Below are 24,028 nucleotides of genomic sequence, written 5' to 3'. Positions count from 1 at the left end.
AGAGACACGGGGGGGGAGAGACACGGGGGGGGGGGGGGTGACACTGGGGGGGGGGTGACACGGGTGGGGAGAGAGACACACGGAGGGAGAGAGACACGGGTGGGGAGAGAGACACACCACGGTGAGAGAGGCACGGGGTGAGAGAGACACGAGGTGAGAGAGACACGGTGAGAGAGACACGGGTGGGGTGACACGGGTGGGGTGACACGGGTGGGGTGACACGGGTGGGCTGACACGGGTGGGGAGAGAGACACGGTGAGAGAGACACGGGTGGGGTGACACGGGTGGGGTGACACGGGGGGGGGGGGTGGAGTTGTCCACCTTTGGCCCCGCGGAGGACGAACCCGAAGCCCTCGTGCTCCTGCTTCTGGAGCACCACGCAGCGCTCGCGCACAGACACCTCCCTGCGCACAAAGACAAAGCTCCCCCATGTAGCCTCGCGCCGACTGTCGGGGCAAGTGCCGATAGAGTAGCGAACAGCAGCAGTAGCGGTGGAAGGGGTAGAGGCAGTGGTAGGGGTAGAGGCGGTGGTAGGGGTAGGGGTAGAGGCAGGGTGAGTGGTAGGGGTAGAGGCGGGGTGAGTGGTAGGGGTAGAGGCAGGGTGAGTGGTAGGGGTAGAGGCAGGGTGAGTGGTAGGGGTAGAGGCAGGGTGAGTGGTAGGGGTAGAGGCAGGGTGAGTGGTAGGGGTAGAGGCGGGGTGAGTGAGTGGTAGGGGTAGAGGCAGGGTGAGTGGTAGGGGTAGAGGCAGGGTGAGTGGTAGGGGTAGAGGCAGGGTGAGTGGTAGGGGTAGAGGCGGGGTGAGCGGTAGGGGTAGAGGCAGTGTGAGTGGTAGAAGTAGAGGCGGGGTGAGTGGTAGGGGTAGAGGCAGGGTGAGTGGTAGGGGTAGAGGCAGGGTGAGTGGTAGGGGTAGAGGCGGGGTGAGTGGTAGGGGTAGAGGCAGGGTGAGTGGTAGGGGTAGAGGCGGGGTGAGAGGTAGGGGTAGAGGCGGGGTGAGTGGTAGGGGTAGAGGCAGGGTGAGTGGTAGGGGTAGAGGCAGGGTGAGTGGTAGGGGTAGAGGCGGGGTGAGAGGTAGGGGTAGAGGCAGGGTGAGTGGTAGGGGTAGAGGCGGGGTGAGTGGTAGGGGTAGAGGCAGGGTGAGTGGTAGGAGTAGAGACGGGGTGAGTGGTAGGGGTGGAGGCGGGGTGAGTGGTAGGGGTAGAGGCGGTGTGAGTGGTAGGGGTAGAGGTAGGCCTTGGCAAGGTAAGGTAATTTACCCTTTTTACCGGGTAAAAGGGTAAAGGTCAAGGGTAAAGGTGTTGACATTCCAAAGGGTAAGATAAAGGGTAGGGTAAAGGTAGGCTCGTTGCTTTTTACTTTTTACCTTTTATTTTACCTGCTAAAGGGTAAAAGGTAGGGTAGAGAGATTGTGTTGTGGTAAAGTAAAAGGTAAGGTAAAGGTAGTATTTTTAACTTTACCTTACCGAGGCCTAGGTAGAGGCAGGGTGAGTGGTAGGGGTAGTGTGAGTGGTAGGGAAAGAGGCGGGATGAGTGGTAGGGGTAGAGTGGTAGGTGTAGAGTGGTAGGTGTAGAGTGGTAGGGGTAGAGTGGTAGGTGCAGAGTGGTAGGTGTAGTAGTGTGAGGTGTAGAGTGGTAGGTGTAGAGTGGTAGGTGTAGAGTGGTAGGGGTAGAGTGGTAGGGGTAGAGTGGTAGGGGTAGAGTGGTAGGTGTAGAGTGGTAGGTGTAGAGTGGTAGGTACAGAGTGGTAGGTGTAGAGTGGTAGGTGTAGATTGGTAGGTGTAGAGTGGTAGGTGTAGAGTGGTAGGTGTAGAGTGGTAGGTGTAGTGGGAGGTGCAGAGTGGTAGGTGTAGAGTGGTAGGGGTAGAGTGGTAGGTACAGAGTGGTAGGTGTAGAGTGGTAAGTACAGAGTGGTAGGGGTAGAATGGTAGGTGTAGAGTGGTAGGTGCAGAGAGGTAGGTGCTGAGTGGTAGGTATAGAGTGGTAGGTGTAGAGTGGTAGGTGTAGAGTGGTAGGTGTAGAGTGGTAGGTGTAGAGTTGTAGGGGTAGAGTGGTAGGGGTAGAGTGGTAGGGGTAGAGTGTTAGGTGTAGAGTGGTAGGTGCAGAGTGGTAGGTGTAAAGTGGTAGGTGTAGAGTGGTAAGGGTAGAGTGGTAGGTGTAGAGTGGTAGGTGTAGTGGGAGGTGCAGAGTGGTAGGTGTAGAGTGGTAGGGGTAGAGTGGTAGGTACAGAGTGGTAGGTGTAGAGTGGTAAGTACAGAGTGGTAGGGGTAGAATGGTAGGTGTAGAGTGGTAGGTGTAGAGTGGTAGGTGCTGAGTGGTAGGTGCTGAGTGGTAGGTGTAGAGTGGTAGGTGCAGAGTGGTAGGTGTAGAGTGGTAGGGGTAGAATGGTAGGTGTAGAGTGGTAGGTGCAGAGTGGTAGGTGCTGAGTGGTAGGTGCTGAGTGGTAGGTGTAGAGTGGTAGGTGTAGAGTGGTAGGGGTAGAGTGGTAGGTACAGAGTGGTAGGTGTAGAGTGGTAAGTACAGAGTGGTAGGGGTAGAATGGTAGGTGTAGAGTGGTAGGTGTAGAGTGGTAGGTGCTGAGTGGTAGGTGCTGAGTGGTAGGTGTAGAGTGGTAGGTGCAGAGTGGTAGGTGTAGAGTGGTAGAGGTAGAATGGTAGGTGTAGAGTGGTAGGTGCAGAGTGGTAGGTGCTGAGTGGTAGGTGCTTAGTGGTAGGTGTAGAGTGGTAGGTGTAGAGTGGTAGGGGTAGAGTGGTAGGTACAGAGTGGTAGGTGTAGAGTGGTAAGTACAGAGTGGTAGGGGTAGAATGGTAGGTGTAGAGTGGTAGGTGCAGAGTGGTAGGTGCTGAGTGGTAGGTGTAGAGTGGTAGGTGTAGAGTGGTAGGTGTAGAGTGGTAGGTGTAGAGTTGTAGGGATAGAGTGGTAGGGGTAGAGTGGTAGGGGTAGAGTGTTAGGTGTAGAGTGGTAGGTGCAGAGTGGTAGGTGTAAAGTGGTAGGTGTCGAGTGGTAGGTGTAGAGTGGTAGGTGTAGAGTGGTAGGTACAGAGTGGTAGGTGTAGAGTGGTAGGGGTAGAGTGGTAGGTGTAGAGTGGTAGGTGTAGAGTGGTAGGGGTAGAGTGGTAGGTGTAGAGTGGTAGGTGCAGAGTGCTAGGTGTAGAGTGGTAGGTGTAGAGTGGTAGGTGTAGAGTGGTAGGTGTAGAGTGGTAGGTGTCGAGTAGTAGGTGTAGAATGGTAGGTGCTGAGTGGTAGGTGTAGAGTGGTAGGTGTAGAGTGGTAGGTACAGAGTGGTAGGTGTAGAGTGGTAGGTGTAGAGTGGTAGGTGCAGAGTGGTAGGTGTAGAGTGGTAGGTGTAGTGGTAGGTGTAGAGTGGTAGGTGTAGAGTGGTAGGTGCTGAGTGGTAGGTGTAGAGTGGTAGGTGTAGAGTGGTAGGGGTAGAGTGGTAGGGGTAGAGTGGTAGGTGTCGAGTGGTAGGTGTAGAATGGTAGGTGTAGAGTGGTAGGTGTAGAGTGGTAGGTGTAGAGTGGTAGGTGTAGAGTGGTAGGTGTCGAGTGGTAGGTGTAGAATGGTAGGTGCTGAGTGGTCGGTGTAGAGTGGTAGGTGTAGAGTGGTAGGTGTAGAGTGGTAGGTACAGAGTGGTAGGTGTAGAGTGGTAGGTGTCGAGTGGTAGGTGTAGAATGGTAGGTGCTGAGTGGTCGGTGTAGAGTGGTAGGTGTAGAGTGGTAGGTGTAGAGTGGTAGGTACAGAGTGGTAGGGGTAGAGTGGTAGGTGTAGAGTGGTAGGTGTAGAGTGGTAGGTGCAGAGTGGTAGGTGTAGAGTGGTAGGTGTAGTGGTAGGTGTAGAGTGGTAGGTGTAGAGTGGTAGGGGTAGAGTGGTAGGTGCAGAGTGGTAGGTGTAGAGTGGTAGGGGTAGAGTGGTAGGGGTAGAGTGGTAGGGGTAGAGTGGTAGGTGTAGAGTGGTAGGTGCAGAGTGGTAGGTGCAGAGTGGTAGGGGTAGAGTGGTAGGTGCTGAGTGGTAGGTGCAGAGTGGTAGGTGGTGAGTGGTAGGTGCAGAGTGGTAGGGGTAGAGTGGTAGGGGTAGAGTGGTAGGTGTAGAGTGGTAGGTGCAGAGTGGTAGGTGCAGAGTGGTAGGTGCAGAGTGGTAGGGGTAGAGTGGTAGGTGCTGAGTGGTAGGTGCAGAGTGGTAGGTGTAGAGTGGTAGGTGCTGAGTGGTAGGTGTAGAGTGGTAGGTGCTGAGTGGTAGGTGCTGAGTGGTAGGTGCTGAGTGGTAGGTGCTGAGTGGTAGGTGTAGAGTGGTAGGGGTAGAGTGGTAGGTGTAGAGTGGTAGGTGTAGAGTGGTAGGTGTAGAGTGGTAGATGTAGAGTGGTAGGTGTAGAGTGGTAGATGTAGAGTGGTAGGTGTAGAGTGGTAGGTGTAGAGTGGTAGGTGTAGAGTGGTAGGGGTAGAGTGGTAGGTGTAGAGTGGTAGGTGTAGAGTGGTAGATGTAGAGTGGTAGGTGTAGTGTGGTAGGTGTAGAGTGGTAGGGGCAGAGTGGTAGGTGCAGAGTGGTAGGTGTAGAGTGGTAGGTGTAGAGTGGTAGGTGTAGAGTGGTAGGTGCTGAGTGGTAGGTGTAAAGTGGTAGGTGTAGAGTGGTAGGTATAGAGTGGTAGGTGTAGAGTGGTAGGTGTAGAGTGGTAGGGGTAGAGTGGTAGGTGCAGAGTGGTAGGTGCAGAGTGGTAGGTGTAGAGTGGTAGGTGTAGAGTGGTAGGTGTAGAGTGGTAGGGGTAGAGTGGTAGGTGTAGAGTGGTAGGGGTAGAGTGGTAGGTACAGAGTGGTAGGTGTAGAGTGGTAGGTGTAGAGTGGTAGGTGTAGAGTGGTAGGGGTAGAGTGGTAGGTGTAGAGTGGTAGGTGTAGAGTGGTAGGTGTAGAGTGGTAGGTGTAGAGTGGTAGGGGCAGAGTGATAGGTGCAGAGTGGTAGGTGCAGAGTGGTAGGTGTAGAGTGGTAGGTGTAGAGTGGTAGGTGTAGAGTGGTAGGTGCTGAGTGGTAGGTGTAGAGTGGTAGGTGTAGAGTGGTAGGGGTAGAGTGGTAGGTGTAGAGTGGTAGGTGTAGAGTGGTAGGTGTAGAGTGGTAGGGGTAGAGTGGTAGGTATAGAGTGGTAGGTATAGAGTGGTAGGTGTAGAGTGGTAGGTGTAGTGGTAGGTGTAGAGTGGTAGGTGTAGAGTGGTAGGTGCTGAGTGGTAGGTGTAGAGTGGTAGGTGTAGAGTGGTAGGGGTAGAGTGGTAGGGGTAGAGTGGTAGGGGTAGAGTGGTAGGGGTAGAGTGGTAGGTGTAGAGTGGTAGGTGTAGAGTGGTAGGTGCTGAGTGGTAGGTGTAGAGTGGTAGGGGTAGAGTGGTAGGGGTAGAGTGGTAGGTATAGAGTGGTAGGTGTAGAGTAGTAGGTGTAGAGTGGTAGGTGTAGTGGTAGGTGTAGAGTGGTAGGTGTAGAGTGGTAGGTGCTGAGTGGTAGGTGTAGAGTGGTAGGGGTAGAGTGGTAGGTGTAGAGTGGTAGGTGTAGAGTGGTAGGTGTAGAGTGGTAGGGGTAGAGTGGTAGGTGCAGAGTGGTAGGTGTAGTGGTAGGTGTAGAGTGGTAGGTGTAGAGTGGTAGGGGTAGAGTGGTAGGGGTAGAGTGGTAGGTGTAGAGTGGTAGGGGTAGAGTGGTAGGGGTAGAGTGGTAGGGGTAGAGTGGTAGGTGCAGAGTGGTAGGTGTAGAGTGGTAGGGGTAGAGTGGTAGGGGTAGAGTGGTAGGGGTAGAGTGGTAGGGGTAGAGTGGTAGGTGTAAATCACCCAGCGTCAGCGTTGGCCGTCCCATATGGTCCCTTGTGTCGTGCAGTTTGCGGCGGAGATTCTGACGAGAAAGACAAAGACGGCGTGAGAGACACTCAGAGCCACTACACCTACCACTCTACACCTACCACTCTACGCCTACCACTCTGCATCTACCACTCTACACCTACCACTCTACCGAGAGAGAGACAGAGAGAGACAGAGACACACAGAGAGACACAGAGAGAGAGAGACACACAGAGCCTCTACACCTACCACTCTACACCTACCACTCTACACCTACCACTCTATGCCTACCACTCTACGCCTACCACTCTGTGCCTACCACTCTCCACCTACCACTCTACACCTACCACTCTGCACCTACCACTCTACCCTTACCACTCTACACCTACCACTCAGCACCTACCACTCTATACCTACCACTCTACCGAGAGAGAGACAGAGAGAGACAGAGACACACAGAGAGACATAGAGAGAGACACAGAGAGAGAGACACACACAGAGAGACACCCAGAGCCACTACACCTACCACTCTGCACCTACCACCCTACACCTACCACTCTACACCTACCACTCTACACCTACCACTCTACCGAGAGAGAGACAGAGACACACAGAGAGACAGAGAGAGAGACACACACAGAGAGAGAGAGAGACAGAGACACACAGAGAGAGACAGAGACACACAGAGAGAAACAGAGACACACAGAGAGACACAGAGAGAGACACACAGAGAGAGAGACACAGAGATAGAGACACACAGCGAGACACAGAGAGAGAGACACACAGAGAGAGAGAGAGAGAGACACAGACAGAGACACAGACAGAGACACAAACAGAGACACAGACAGAGACACAGAGAGAGATACAGAGGTACAGAGACAGTGAGGCAGAGAGACAGAGAGAGACGGAGAGACACAGAGTGAGAGACACAGAGACACACAGAGAGACACAGAGTGAGACACAGAGAGACATAGAGAGAGACACACAGAGAGACACAGAGTGACACAGAGAGAGACACAGAGTGTGAGACACAGAGACACACAGAGAGACACAGAGAGACAGAGACACAGAGAGAGAGACAGAGACACAGAGAGACACAGACAGAGAAACACACACAGAGACACAGAGAGCACACAGAGACACAGACAGAGACACAGAGAGACACGCAGAGAGACACACAGAGAGACAGAGGTACAGAGACACACAGAGAGAGACAGAGGCACAGAGACACACAGAGTGACACACACAGAGAGACACACACAGAGAGAGACACACACAGACAGAGGCACAAACAGAGAGAGACACAGAGAGACAGAGGCACACACAGAGAGACACAGAGAGACAGAGACACAGACAGACACAGAGAGAGACACACACAGAGACACACAGAGTGACACACACAGAGAGACACACAGAGAGACAGAGACACAGAGAGAGACACACACAGACAGAGGCACAAACAGAGAGAGACACAGAGAGACAGAGGCACACACAGAGAGACACAGAGAGACAGAGACACAGACAGACACAGAGAGAGACACACACAGAGAGACACAGAGAGACAGAGACACAGAGAGACACAGACAGAGACACACACAGAGAGACACACACAGAGAGACACACACAGAGAGACAGAGACACAGAGAGACACACACAGACAGAGGCACACACAGAGACACAGAGACACAGAAAGACAGAGAGACACAGAGAGAAACACAGAGACACAGAGAGAGACACAGAGACACAGAGAGAGACACACAGAGAGACACAGAGAGAGACACAGTGAGAGACACACACAGACAGAGGCACACACAGAGAGAGACACACACAGACACACACACCCAGGGGGCCCAGCGAGTTGTGTGGCGGCTTGGAACCCATCAACTCGTCGTCTTGGCTAACTGCGCATCTCCAAACCCTGGGGGGGGTCCGATCGTGAAACTTCCCAATAAGCGGTGGGGGTGGTGGGGTTGGTGGTGGTAGAAATGAGCAGCCTACAGTGAGAAATGCAGGCTACATGGATCCCTCCCCGGGTTAATGATTTGCCACAAAGCTGCCTCTCCGATCCAGCCGTGGGCTTGTGGCGAGCAATTTGTTGAGATTCCGATGGGGGATAATCAGCACTCACCCCCCACCCCCGACTTTGTTTGTATAGATAGCGTGGTGAGTCAGTGAGTGGGTGGGTGGGTGAGTGGGTGAGTGGGTGGGTGAGTGGGTGGGTGAGTGGGTGGGTGGGTGGGTGGGTGGGTGGGTGAGTGGGTGGGTGGGTGGGTGAGTGAGAGAGTGAGTGGGTGAGTGGGTGGGTGGGTGGGTGAGTGGGTGGGTGGGTGAGTGAGTGAGTCAGTGGGTGGTTGAGTGGGTGGGTGGGTGAGTGGGTGGGTGAGTGGGTGGGTGGGTGAGTGGGTGGGTGGGTGGGTGAGTCAGTGAGTCAGTGAGTGGGTCAGTGAGTGGGTGAACGGGTGAGTGGGTGGGTGAGAGAGTCAGTGGGTGAGTCAGTGAGTGGGTGAACGGGTGAGTGGGTGGGTGAGTGAGAGAGTGGATGGGTGAGTGAGTCAGTGGGTGAGTGAGTGAGCCAGTGAGTGGATGAACGGGTGAGTAGATGGACGGGTGAGTGAGTGGGTGGGTGGGTGGGTGAGTGGGTGGGTGGGTGAGTGAGTGAGTGGGTGGAGTCAGTGAGTCAGTGAGTGGGTCAGTGAATGGGTGAATGGGTGAGTGGGTGGTGACAGAGTCAGTGGGTGAGTCAGTGAGTAGGTGAACGGGTGAGTTTGGTGGGTGGGTGAGTGAGAGGGTGGGTGGGTGAGTGAGAGGGTGGGTGGGTGGGTGAGTGAGAGGGTGGGTGGGTGAGTGAGTCAGTGGGTGGGTGAGTCAGTGAGTGGGTGAACGGGTGAGTGGGTGGGTGGGTGAGAGAGTGGGTGGGTGAGTCAGTGAGTGGGTGGGTGGGTGGGTGAGAGAGTGGGTGGGTGAGTCAGTGGGTGGGTGGGTGAGTGGGTGGGTGGGTGGGTGAGTGAGTGGGTTGGTGAGTGAGTGAGTGAGTCAGTGAGTGGGTCAGTGAGTGGGTGAACGGGTGAGTGGGTGGGTGAACGGGTGAGTGGGTGGGTGAGTCAGTGAGTGGGTGAACGGGTGAGTGGGTGGGTGGGTGAGGGAGAGAGTGAGTGGGTGAGCGAGTCAGTGGGTGGGTGAGTCAGTGAGTGGGTGAACGGGTGAGTGGATGGGTGGGTGAGATAGTAGGTGGGTGGGTGGGTGAGAGAGTGGGTGGGTGGGTGAGTGAGTGAGAGAGTGGGTGAGTGGGTGGGTGAGTGAGAGAGTGGGTGGGTGAGTCAGTGGGTGGGTGGACGGGTGAGTGAGAGAGTGGGTGGGTGGGTGAGTGGGTGAGTCAGTGAGTGGGTGAACGGGTGAGTGAGAGAGTGGGTGGGTGAGTGGGTGAGTCAGTGAGTCAGTGGGTGAGCGAGTGAGCCAGTGAGTGGATGAACGGATGAGTGGGTGGGTGGGTGAATGAGAGAGTGGCTGGGTGGGTGAGTGGGAGAGTCAGTGAGTCAGTGAGTGAGTGAGTGAGCCAGTGAGTGGATGAACGGGTGAGTGGATGAACGGGTGAGTGGGTGGGTGGGCGAGAGAGTGAGTGAGTGAGTCAGTGAGTGGATGGACGGGTGAGTGGGTGAGTCAGTGGGTGAGTGAGTGAGCCAGTGAGTGGGTGAACGGGTGAGTAGGTGGGTGGGCGAGATAGTGAGTGGGTGAGTGAGTCAGTGAGTGGATGGACGAGTGGGTGGGTGAGTGAGTGGGTGAACGGGTGAGTGGGTGGGCGAGAGAGTCAGTGAGTGCGTTAGTGGGTGAGTCAGTGGGTGGATGAACGAGTGAGTGAGTAGGTGGGTCGGCGAGAAAGTCAGTGGGTGAGTTAGTGGGTGAGTGAGTCAGTGGGTGAGTCGGTGAGCGAGTGAGTGGATGCATGAACGGATGAGTGGGTGAGTGAGTGGGTGGGTGAGCGAGTGAGTGGTTCCATGAACGGATGAGTGGGTGGGTGGGTGAGTGGGTGAACGAGTGAGTGGGTGGGTGGGTGAGTGATTTAATGGGTGAGTAAGCAGGTGAGCATGTGGGTGGGTGAGCATGTGAGTGGGTGAGTGAACGGGTGAGTGGGTGGGTGAGTGACAGACACGCGGATACAAGGGCAAAGCTACTTCCCCTTTAGTATATCCTCAACAGATTATTGGGGCAAGTGCTGTTAGCGAGTAGCACCTATGAAGGCCGGCACGGGTACAAAGACAAAGCTCCCCCGTGTAGCCTCTAGCAGGCTGTAGGGGCAAGTGCTCTTCCACACACACACAGACAAAGCTCCCCCGTGTAGCCTCTAGCAGGCTGTAGGGGCAAGTGCTGTTCCACACACACACACGAAGACAAAGCTCTCCCGTGTAGCCTCTAGCAGGCTGTAGGGGCAAGTGCTGTTCCACACACACACATACACAAAGACAAAGCTCCCCCGTGTAGCCTCTGGCAGGCTGTAGGGGCAAGTGTTGTTCCACACACACACACACACACAAGACAAAGCTCCACCGTGTAGCCTCTAGCAGGCTGTAGGGGCAAGTGTTGTTCCACACACAGACAGACAAAGCTCCCCCGTGTAGCCTCTAGCAGGCTGTAGGGGCAAGTGCTGTTCCACACACACACACACGAAGACAAAGCTCTCCCGTGTAGCCTCTAGCAGGCTGTAGGGGCAAGTGCTGTTCCACACACACACAGACAAAGCTCCCCCGTGTAGCCTCTAGCAGGCTGTAGGGGCAAGTGCTGTTCCACACACACACACGAAGACAAAGCTCTCCCGTGTAGCCTCTAGCAGGCTGTAGGGGCAAGTGCTGCGGCGACCCAACCGCTGCGCCACCGCTCCCCAAGCGCCGCGTGCAAACAGCCCACGTGGTGTGGCACGCGAATTGTGTCAACAAGGAACGCGGTGAGCGGGTCTCGCCGGGCAGGTTTGGCGAGTGAGCTCCAGTAGGTGCGGTGACAGCACTTGCCCCACAGCCTGCTAGAAGCTACACGGGGGAGCTTTGTCTTCGTGTGTGTGTGTGTGTGGAAGAGCACTTGCCCCTACAGCCTGCTAAAGGCTACACGGGGGAGCTTTGTCTGTGTATGTGGAACAGCACTTGCCCCTACAGCCTGCTAGAGGCTACACGGGTGAGCTTTGTCTTTGTGTTTGTGTGTGTGGAAGAGCACTTGCCCCTACAGCCTGCTAGAGGCTACACGGGGGAGCTTTGTCTTCGTGTGTGTGTGTGTGGAACAGCACTTGCCCCTACAGCCTGCTAGAGGCTACACGGGGGAGCTTTGTCTCTCTGTGTGTGTGTGTGTGGAACAGCACTTGCCCCTATAGCAGCCTGCTAGAGGCTACACGGGGGAGCTTTGTCTGTGTATGTGGAACAGCACTTGCCCCTACAGCCTGCTAGAGGCTACACGGATGAGCTTTGTCTTTGTGTGTGTGTGTGGAAGAGCACTTGCCCCTACAGCCTGCTAGAGGCTACACGGGGGAGCTTTGTCTGTGTGTGTGTGGAACAGCACTTGCCCCTATAGCAGCCTGCTAGAGGCTACACGGGGAGCTTTGTCTGTGTGTGTGTGTGTGGAACAGCACTTGCCCCTATAGCAGCCTGCTAGAGGCTACACGGGGAGCTTTGTCTGTGTGTGTGTGTGTGGAACAGCACTTGCCCCTACAGCCTGCTAGAATCCACACGGGGGAGCTTTGTCTTTGGACCCGTGCCGGGCCTTCATAGGCACTGCTACTCGCTAACAGCACTTGCCCCAACAGCCTGCTCGAGGCTACACGGGTGGTCTTTGTCTTTGTGAGCAGACTCGCTGATGAGGACCCATCGGTTGAACCCTTTCCCAGCAGCAGCACCCGTGGCGATCCACACGCAACGAAAGCAAACAAAGCTCCCCCAGGTAGCCTCTAAAAGGGCTGTAAGGTGGGCAGGCAGGCAGGCAGGGCAAGTGCTGCTAGCAGCGAGTAGCAGCAGCGCTTACGAAGCCAGCCTCAGCTTGAACAAATGTTGACCAACTGCCCCTCCCAGCCCCACCCTCCCCACCCAGCCCCCGCCCTCCCCACCCAGCCCCTCCCCACCCAGCCCCACCCCACCCAGCCCCACCCAGCCCCACCCTCCCCACCCAGCCCCACGCTCCCCACCCAGCCCCACGCTCCCCACCGAGCCCCACCCTCCCCACCCAGCCCCTCCCCAACCAGCCCCTCCCCACCTTCCCCACCCAGCCCCTCCCCACCCAGCCCCACCCTCCCCACCCAGCCCCACCCCTCCCTACCCAGCCCCTCCCCACTCTCCCCTCCCCACCCTCCCCACCCAGCCCACCCTCCCCTCTCCACCCAGCCCGACCCCATCCCATTTTCGGATTTCACGCCGGACGGACGGACACAATAATCCCCTGTGTGGGGGGCTAGTGGAACCAGGTGGTTCCTACCGGTATTACAGATCGGCTGGACGAAGTAGTCCACGCGCACGAGACACCAGAGGTCGCAAACGGGTTTTGATTCCTTACCCGTACCCGGCCGCACCAGGATCGCAAACTCACTCACCCACTCACCCACTCACGAACTCACTCACCCACCCACTCACCCACTCACGAACTCACTCACTCACCCACTCACCCACCCACTCACTCACCCACTCACCCACCCACTCACCCACTCACGAACTCACTCACTCACCCACCCACTCACCCACTCACCCACCCACTCACGAACTCACTCACCCACCACTCACCCACCCACTCACCCACTCACCCACTCACGAACTCACTCACTCACCCACCCACTCACCCACTCACCCACTCACTCACTCACTCACTCACCCACTCACCCACCCACTCACCCACTCACGAACTCACTCACTCACCCACCCACTCACCCACTCACCCACTCACTCACTCACTCACCCACCCACTCACCCACTCACGAACTCACTCACTCACTCACCCACTCACCCACTCACCCACCCACTCACGAACTCACTCACTCACTCACCCACTCACCCACCCACTCACCCACTCACGAACTCACTCACTCACTCACCCACTCACCCACCCACTCACCCACTCACCCACTCACTCACTCACTCACCCACTCACCCACCCACTCACCCACTCACGAACTCACTCACTCACCCACCCACTCACCCACTCACCCACTCACGAACTCACTCACTCACCCACCCACGCACCCACTCACTCACTCACCCACCCACTCACCCACTCACCCACTCACGAACTCACTCACTCACCCACTCACCCACCCACTCACCCACCCACTCACCCACTCACCCACTCACCCACCCACTCACCCACCCACTCACCCACTCACCCACTCACGAACTCACTCACTCACACACTCACCCACCCACTCACCCACTCACCCACTCACCCACTCACCCACCCACTCACCCACCCACTCACCCACTCACCCACTCACACTCACTCACTCACCCACTCACCCACTCACCCACTCACCCACCCACTCACCCACTCACGAACTCACTCACTCACCCACTCACTCACCCACTCACCCACCCACTCACCCACTCACCCACTCACTCACCCACTCACCCACCCACTCACCCACTCACGAACTCACTCACTCACCACCCACTCACCCACTCACCCACTCACGAACTCACTCACTCACCCACCCACGCACCCACTCACTCACTCACCCACGCCACTCACCCACTCACCCACTCACGAACTCACTCACTCACCCACTCACCCACCCACTCACCCACCCACCCACTCACCCACTCACCCACTCACCCCACCCACTCACCCACCCACTCACCCACTCACCCACTCACGAACTCACTCACTCACACACTCACCCACCCCACTCACCCACCCACTCACCCACTCACCCACTCACCCACCCACTCACCCACCCACTCACCCACTCACCCACTCACGAACTCACTCACTCACCCACCCACTCACCCACTCACTCACCCACCAACCAAAGGTCGCAAACGGGTTTTGATTCCTTACCCGGCTACCCGTACCAGGCCGGGTACGGGTAGGGTACGGGTATCGGGTACCCGGTTGCGACCTCTGGGATGAAGCCACGTTGCAGGCGCGGGTGGGTTGATTCTAGGAACTTGAATTGTGAGAAGAGACAAGACGTTGGGAAATGAGTGACAAACGGTGACTCACCAGTGACTCACGGCCTACCCGTACCCGGCCGGGTACGGGTAGCCGAGTATCGGGTAGGGTACGGGTATCGGGTACACGGTTGCGACCTCAGCGAGACACGCGGGACACCAACAACTCGGTTTTAGATTTCAAATTCGGGTTTTTGTTCCTTCGCTGCAAGTCCGGGCAGAACGCCGATGTGGCTTGCACACAGACAAAGGTGCCCCAGCAGAGAGCACGGAGGACTTCATCTGGGGCAAGTGCCACACACACGAGGGTTGCCCAGCAACCACGCCCGGCCGTCTTTGTCTCTCTTTGGTGATGTTTATGCGGCGGGGAACTCGTTTGAGGCTGAGTCGACCTAGGGGAGGGGGGCCGATTCGGATGATCGTCACTGCTGGCGGGGTTGGTTGGCCGTGAGCGGGAATCGAACTCGGGTGGGGCGGTTCGTAGCGAGGCGGAGCGCTAACCGCTGCGCCACCGCTCCTCACGTGCACCGACACACACACACCTAACACACACACACACACTGACACACACACACACACACACACCTGACACACACACACTGACACACACACACACACCTGACACACACCTGACACACACACCACACACCATACACACCACACACCATACACACCACACACACACCACACACACACACACCGCACACACACCACACACACCACACACACACACCCCACACACACACCCCACACACACACACACACCCCACACACACACCCCACACACACACACCACACACACACACCACACACACCACTGACACTGACACACACACAGACACACACACACACACTGACACACACAGACACACACTGACACACACACACACAAACTGACACACACTAACACACCACACCCACACTGACACACACAAAAACCACACACACTGACACGACACCCACACCCACACACACCCACACTGACACACACAAAAACCACACACACTGACACACACACACTGACACACACTGACACGACACCCACACCGACACACACACACGCAGCGTTCTCTCCATCTCTCACCATCACTCATCCACACTCCTCCCAACCCTATCGGGTTCTCTCCCCCCCTCTCCTCCCCTATCTCCTCCCCCCTCTCCTCCCCCCATCTCCTCCCCTATATCTCCCCCTCTCTCCATCCCCCCTCTCTCGCCCCCCCTCTCCCCCCCCCCTCTCTCGCCCCCTCCCTCTCTCCCCTATCTCTCTATCCCCCCTCTCCTCTCCCCCCTCTCCTCCCCCCCTCTCCCCCCCCCCTCTCCTCCCCTATCTCTCCCCCTCTCTCCATCCCCCCTCCCCCCTCTCTCTCGCCCCCTCCCTCTCCCCCCTCTCCTCTCCCCCCTCTCCTCCCCCCCCTCTCCCGCCCCCCCTCTCCTCCCCCCCTCTCCCCCCCTTCTCTCTCCCGCCCCCCCTCTCCTCCCCTATCTCTCCCTCTCTCTCCATCCCCCCTCTCTCGCCCCCCTCTCTCCTCCCCTCTCTCCTCCCCTCTCTCCTCCCCCCCCTCTCCCCCCCCTCTCTCCATCTCTCTCCATCTACCCCCCTCTCCTCCCTACACGTGCACTGTATTAGTCGATGCGTCTCCACGTGTCATGGGTGGGATAGGAGATGTTGACTACCTCGCCTGGTACACAGGAGGTCGTGGGTTCGATCCCGACCCTGACGACGCCTGCTGCTGCTGTATATTTGGAGTCTGCGTCTCTCTCTCATCATCACGATGGGCTAGGAGATGTTGACTACCTCGCCTGGTGTGCAGGAGGTCGTGGGTTCGATCCAGACCCTGACGATGCCTGCTGCTGCTGCTGTAGATTTGGAATCTGCGTCTCTCTCTCTCATCACGGTGGCTAGGAGATGTTGACTATCTCGCCTGGTACACAGGAGGTCGTGGGTTCGATCCCAACCCTGACGACGCCTGCTGCTGTAGATTTGGAATCTGCGTCTCTCTCTCATCATCACGGTGGCTAGGAGATGTTGACTACCTCGCCTGGTACACAGGAGGTCGTCGGTTCGACCCCGACCCTGACGACGCCTGCTGCTGCTGTAGATTTGGAGTTTGCGTCTCGCTCTCATCATCATCATCACGGTGGCTAGGAGATGTTGACTACCTCGCCTGGTGTGCAGGAGGTCGTGGGTTCGATCCCGACCCTGACGACGCCTGCTGCTGCTGTATGTTACTGGACATCTGTTGCTACTGCAGACCTGTGACAGATATGAGCTTCATAGCTCATCGGGTTTCTGCCTCTGATATTTAGAGAGTTTTTAGAATCGACATCACTGCGCGCTCAGAATATTTGGCTGTAAATGTCCACACGGCGATGGGGATGATGGTGGTGATGGTGGTGATGGTGGTGGTGGTAGTGGTGGTGGTGGTAGTGATGGTGGTGATGGTAGTGGTGGTGGTGGTGGTGGTGATGGTGCTGGTGGTGATGATGGTGGTGGTGGTGCTGGTGGTGATGATGGTGGTAATGATGGTGATGGTGGTGGTAGTGATGGTGGTGGTGGTAGTGATGGTGGTGATGGTGGTGGTGGTGATGGTGGTGGTGGTAGTGATGGTGGTGGTGGTGATGGTGGTAGTAGTGATGGTGGTGGTGGTGGTAGTGATGGTGATGGTAGTGATGGTGGTGGTGATGGTAGTGATGGTGGTGGTGTTGGTGGTGATGATGGTGATGATGGTAATGATGATGATGGTGGTAATGATGATGATGGTGGTAATGATGATGATGGTGGTAATGATGATGATGATCACGACCACACACACACCACTCACCACCCACTCACCACACTCACCACCACACACTCACCACCACACATCACACACATTCACCACACACACTCACACACTCACCATCACACACACTCACCACCACACACTCATCACCACACTCACACACTCACCATCACACACACTCACCACACAACCACCACACACCACCACACTCACCACACACCACCACACACTCACCACACTCACCACCACCACTCACCACCACACTCACCACCACCACCACTCACCACCACACTCACCACCACACTCACCACCACACTCACCACCACACACACCACCACACACACCACCACACACACACACCATCACACACACTCAACTCACCACACACCACCACACACCACCACACTCACCACACACTCACCACTCACACACCACACACTCACCACACTCACCACCACACTCACCACCACACACACCACCACACACACCACCACACACACCACCACACACACCACCACACACACACCATCACACACACTCAACTCACCACACACCACCACACACCACCACACTCACCACACACTCACCACTCACCACCACACACTCACCACACTCACCACCACACTCACCACCACACACACCACCACACACACCACCACACACACCACCACACACACCACCACACACACACCATCACACACACTCAACTCACCACACACCACCACACACCACCACACTCACCACACACTCACCACTCACCACCACACACTCACCACACTCACCACCACACTCACCACCACACACACCACCACACACACCAACACACATCACACTCACCATCACACACTCACCTATCAGGCTGCTCATCTTGGTCGATGGCGGAGGTGGTGGCAGTCACTCCCAGAGACCCCTAGGTGAGCGAGCCCAGGTGAGTGAGACCAGGTGAGCGAGCCCAGGTGAGTGATTCAGGTGAGTGAGACCCAGGTGAGTGATTCAGGTGAGTGATTCTGGTGAGCAGGCCGGCTCCGGCGCTGAGGGAAGAAGCACAGAGGTGACATCAGATACTTACACAAATAAAGCTCCCTAACCGCTGCGCCACCGCTCCTCGCGTTACTGTGCCCACAAAGATTCCAACCCCCACCGTGTGGCCTTGAAGGACTGTTGGGGCAAGTGCTGTCAGCGAGCGCCTACACACACACACACTATACACACAGACACACACACAGACACACACACACACAGACACACACACAGACACACACACAGACAGACACACAGACACGCACACTCACAGACACACAGACACGCACACTCACTCAGACACACACAGACACACACTACACACATACACACACACTCACACAGACACACACACACAGACACACACATACACACACACTACACACACACAGAGACACACACACTATACACACACACACAGACACACACTATACACACAGACATACACACAGACACCACACACACTATACACACACTATACACACTATACACACTACACAGACACTCACACACAGACACACAGACACACAGACACACACAGACACACAGACACACAGACACACACAGACACACACAGACACACACAGACACAGACACACTCACATTGCACTACACACACTACACACAGACACACAGTCCACACACATACTACACACACACACTACACTCACACACACTACACACACTATCACTCACACACTACACACACACTACACTCACACAGACACACACACACACACTACACGCACACAGACACACACACTACATTACACACACTACACACAGACACAAACACACTACAAACACACTACACACACACTACACACAGACACACACACTACACTCACACGCACACAGACACACACACACTACACACACACAGATACACACACACTACACACACACAGACACAAACACACTACACACACACAGACACACACTACACACACACCACACACTACTACTCACGCAGAGACCAAGGCAAAGATCCCCCGTATCGCCTGAACACGCCCATGAACTCACCCACCTCGTTACACTGAAACTCACTCACACACCCTACTAGCACACACACTACACACTCCCTACTACACACACACACTCACACACCCTACTACACTCACACACTCACATCTACACTACACTCTCACACACACCCTACTACAACACACTCACACATCACCCCCTATTACAACACGCGACCCTACTATACACACACACACACCCCTACTACACACACACCACTACACACACCCCTACTACACACACACCCCCTACTACACTCAACACACACTCACCCATCCACTCATCACGTCCACTCACTCACTTATTCACCCACCCACCCACTCACCCTCCACTCACTCACCAACCCACCACCCTACCAACCTACTCACTCAAACCCACTCACCCCAACCACCCATCCACTCACCCACTCCACTCACTCACTCACCCACCCTCCACTCACCTCACTCACCCACCCTCCACTCACCTCACTCAACCCAACCCTCCACTCACTCACTCACCAACCCACTCACCTCACCCACCCACCCACTCACTGCTCTGACTCACCTTCTACCCACTCACCAACCTACTCACCAACCCACCCACCCACCCGACTCACCTTCTACTCACCCACCCGACACCATACACTCACCCATTCACTCTCCACTCACCCACTCACTCACCAACTCACCCACTCACTCACCCACTCACACCACCCACCCACTCACCCACCCACTCACTCACCAACCCACCCACCCACTCACCTTCTACTCACCCACCCACCCATACACTCATCCACTCACTCACCCTCCACTCACTCACTAACCACACTCACTCACCCACCCACCCAACCACTCACCCACTCACCCTCCAACTCACCCACCCACTCACCCCACTCACCAACCCATCCACTCACCCACCCTCCACTCACTCACCAACCCACTCACTCACTCACACCACCCACCCATCCACCCACCCACACATCCACCCACCCACCCATCCACCCACCCACACATCCACCCACCCACCCATCCACCCACCCACCCATCCACTCACCCAACCACCCACCCAACCACTCACCCACCCACCCATCCACTCACCCACCCACCCATCCACTCACCCACCCACCCATCCACTCACCCACCCACCCATCCACTCACCCACCCACCCATCCACTCACCCACCCACCCACCCATCCACTCACCCACCCACCCACCCATCCACTCACCCACCCATCCACTCACCCACCCCCCCACCCATCCACTCACCCACCCACCCATCCACTCACCCACCCACCCACCCATCCACTCACCCACCCACCCACCCATCCACTCACCCACCCACCCACCCACCCACTCACCCACCCACCCACCCATCCACTCACCACCCACCCACCCATCCACCCACCCACCCACCCATCCACTCACCCACCCACCCATCCACTCACCCACCCACCCATCCACTCACCCACCACCCATCCACTCACCCACCCACCCATCCACTCACACCACCCACCCATCCACTCACCCACCCACCCATCCACTCACCCACCCACCCATCCACTCACACCACCCACCCACCCATCCACCCATCCACTCACCCACCCACCCCATCCACTTACCCACCCACTTACCCACCCACCCACCCATCCACTCACCCACCCACCCATCCACTCACCCACCCACCCACCCATCCACTGACCCACCCACCCATCCACTCACCCATCCACTCACCCACCCACCCACTCACCCACCCACCCACTCACCCACCCATCCACTCACTCACCCACCCACCCAACACACTCACCCACCCACCCACCCACCCATCCACTCACCCACCCACCCAACCACTCACTCACCCACCCACCCCATCCACTCACCCACCCACCCACCCATCCACTCACCCACCCACCCACCCATCCACTCACCCACCCACCCACTCACCCACCACACCACCAACCCATCCACCTCACCCACCCACCCATACCACCCACCCATTCACTCACCCACCCCACCCACCCACACTCCCACCCAACCCACCCACTCACCCACACCACCCACCCACTCACCCCACCCACCCACCCATCCCACTCACACCACCCACCCATCCACTCACCCACCCACCCATCCACTCACCCACCCACACCCACCCATCCACTCACCCACCCATCCACTCACCCACCCACCCATCCACTCACCCACCCACCCATCCACTCCACCCACCCACCCATCCACTCACCCACCCACCCATCCACTCACCACACCCACCCATCCACTCACCCACCCACCCATCCACTCACACCACCCACCCATCCACTCACCCACCCACCCACCCATCCACTCACACCACCCACCCATCCACTCACCCACCCACCCACCCATCCACTCACCCACCCACCCACCCATCCACTCACCCACCCACCCACCCATCCACTCACCCACCCACCCACCCATCCACTCTCCACACCCACCCACACCATCCACTCACCCACCCCACCCACCCACACCACCACCACCCACCCACCCATCCACTCACCCACCCACCCACCATCCACTCACCCACCCACCCACCCATCCACTCACACCACCCACCCACCCATCCACTCACCCACCCACCCACCCATCCACTCACCCACCCACCCACCCATCCACTCACCCACCCACCCACCCATCCACTCACCCACCCACCCCACCCATCCACTCACCCACCCACCCACCCATCCACTCACCCACCCACCCACCCATCCACTCACCCACCCACCCACCCATCCACTCACCCACCCACCCACCCATCCCACTCACCCACCCACCCACCCATCCACTCACCCACCCACCACCATCCACTCACCCACCCACCCACCCATCCACTCACCCACCCACCCACCCATCCACTCACCCACCCACCCACCCATCCACTCACCCACCCACCCATCCCACTCACCCACCCACCCACCCATCCACTCACCCACCCACCCACCCATCCACTCACCCACCCACCCACCCATCCACTCACCCACCCACCCACCCATCCACTCACCCACCCACCACCCATCCACTCACCCACCCCACCCATCCACTCACCCCACCCACCCATCCACTCACCCACCCACCCACCCATCCACTCACCCACCCACCCACCCATCCACTCACCCACCCACCCACCCATCCACTCACCCACCCACCCACCCATCCACTCACCCACCCATCCACTCACCCACCCACCCATCCACTCACCCACCCACCCATCCACTCACCCACCCACCCATCCACTCACCCACCCACCCATCCACTCACCCACCCACCCAACCACTCACTCACCCACCAACCCATCCACTCGCCCACCCACCCATCCACCCACCCATCCACTCACCCACCCACCCATCCACTCACCCACCCACCCATCCACCCACCCATCCACTCACCCACCCACCCATCCACTCACCCACCCACTCACCCACCCACCCATCCACTCACCCACCCACCCATCCACTCACCCACCCACCCATCCACTCACCCACCCACCCATCCACTCACCCACCCACTCACCCACCCACCCATCCACTCACCCACCCATCCACCCACCCACCCACCCATCCACTCACCCACCCACCCACCCATCCACCCCACCCACCCATCCACTCACCCACCCACCCATCCACTCACCCACCCACCCATCCACTTACCCACCCACCCATCCACTCACCCACCCATCCATCCACTCACCCACCCACCCATCCACTCACCCACCCACCCATCCACTCACCCACCCACTCACTCACTCACCCACCCACCCATCCACTCACTCACCCACCAACCCATCCACTCACCCACCAACCCATCCACTCACCCACCCACCCATCCACTCACCCACCCACCCATCCACTCACCCACCCATCCACCCACCCATCACTCACCCACCCACCCATCCACTCACCCACCCACCCATCCACTCACCCACCCACCCATCCACTCACCCACCCACCCATCCACTCACCCACCCACACCCACCCACCCATCCACTCACCCACCCACCCACCCATCCACTCACCCACCCACCCATCCACTCACCCACCCACCCATCCACTCACCCACCCACCCACCCACTCACCCACCAACCCATCCACTCACCCACCCACCCATCCACTCACCCACCCACCCATCCACCCACCCACCCATCCACTCACCCATCCACCATCCACTCACCCACCCACCCATCCACTCACCCACCCACCCATCCACTCACCCACCCCACCCACCCATCCACTCACCCACCCACCCACCCATCCACTCACTCACCCACCCACCCAACCACTCACTCACCCACCCACCAATCCACTCACTCACCCACCAACCCATCCACTCACCCATCCACCCATCCACTCACCCACCCACCCATCCACCCACCCATCCACTCACCCACCCACCCACTCACCCTCCACTCACCTTCTACTCACTCACCAACCCACCCACTCACTCACCCACTCACCAATCCACCCACTCACTCACCCACTCACCCACTCACCAACCCACTCACCCCCACCCACCCTCTTTCGACTCTCTCCCCCCACCCCCAATCCCCCCCCCCACGTCCCACACACGTGGTAGTGGTGATGGTGGTGGTGGTGGCCGCGGTGTTTGTTTGGTTGTCGGATCCGCCCCCGCGTGCATTATTCACGCGCGCGGGGGAGCGAGTTTTTGTTATTTTTTCACCCGCGAACTTTTAAATTAAATTTTTTTTTAAAAAATTCGCGTCTCCCCCCCCCCCCCCACGCCGTCGCATGTGGGAGTCGGAACCTTGACAATTTTTTTTTATTTCAACTCAACATCATCTTCTTGGTTCTTTCGGTAAAGTCACGTAGAAGGGAAGCAATGAAATAATAAAAATAAAACATAATAAAATAATTCTCGATTTAAAGCTTTCGTGACTGCAGGGATTCATCTTCTTGGTTCTTTTCGGTAAAGTCACGTAGAAGGGAAATAATACAATAATAAAATAAAACATAATAAAATAATTCTCACGACGTTTCGGCCACAACGCAAGCAGCCGTCCTCAGGTGAAAACCAGGTCTGTCGAGGCGACACCTGAGAACGGCTGCTTGCGTTGTGGCCGAAACGTCGTGAGAATTATTTTATTATGTTTTATTTTTATTATTTTATTACTTCCCTTCTACGTGACTTTACCGAAAGAACCGAGAAGATCAATCCCTGTGCAGTCACGAAAGCTTTAAATCGAAACTCAACATTAATTTATTTGTACCGGTTTCGTTCCTTTTGTCGTGATAACCACCACCATCATCACCACCACCA

The 24,028-nt window shown here is 57.1% G+C and overlaps 2 protein-coding genes and 1 long non-coding RNA gene across 8 annotated transcripts in view; 1 reads left to right on the top strand and 2 right to left on the bottom strand.

The window, feature by feature from the left end:
• LOC144948252 (uncharacterized) overlaps window positions 1–18,655 on the bottom strand; it is a 38,884-nt gene extending 20,229 nt beyond the window's left edge. The window contains exons 1-4 of the mRNA XM_078877675.1: window positions 17,845–18,655; window positions 17,555–17,734; window positions 5,789–5,849; window positions 322–404 (exon numbers count right to left, since the gene is read on the bottom strand). Coding sequence (XP_078733801.1) covers window positions 322–404; window positions 5,789–5,849; window positions 17,555–17,570 — 160 coding nt within the window. The 5' untranslated portion in view covers window positions 17,571–17,734; window positions 17,845–18,655. The remainder of the gene's footprint in view (window positions 1–321; window positions 405–5,788; window positions 5,850–17,554; window positions 17,735–17,844) is intronic.
• LOC144948322 (uncharacterized) lies at window positions 3,410–5,540 on the top strand. 6 transcript variants are annotated; one of them, XR_013640137.1, is made up of 6 exons: window positions 3,410–3,447; window positions 3,824–3,949; window positions 4,272–4,761; window positions 4,846–5,153; window positions 5,250–5,319; window positions 5,528–5,540. It is a non-coding gene; the product is annotated as an uncharacterized LOC144948322 (long non-coding RNA). The 6 variants fall into 6 exon arrangements; XR_013640134.1 differs by having other exon boundaries at window positions 4,272–5,111; window positions 5,222–5,319; XR_013640133.1 differs by having other exon boundaries at window positions 4,272–5,153.
• The window catches only part of LOC144948251 (uncharacterized), a 21,604-nt gene continuing 15,272 nt past the window's right edge, over window positions 17,697–24,028 (bottom strand). The window contains exon 8 of the mRNA XM_078877674.1: window positions 17,697–17,734. Coding sequence (XP_078733800.1) covers window positions 17,697–17,734 — 38 coding nt within the window. The remainder of the gene's footprint in view (window positions 17,735–24,028) is intronic.

Source organism: Lampetra fluviatilis, chromosome 48 (assembly GCF_964198595.1).
Source record: "Lampetra fluviatilis chromosome 48, kcLamFluv1.1, whole genome shotgun sequence".
In the NCBI taxonomy this organism is placed as follows: domain Eukaryota; kingdom Metazoa; phylum Chordata; class Hyperoartia; order Petromyzontiformes; family Petromyzontidae; genus Lampetra; species Lampetra fluviatilis.
The sequence above is the reverse complement of the archived record's forward strand: the minus strand, read 5'-3'. Positions and strand labels throughout refer to the sequence as shown.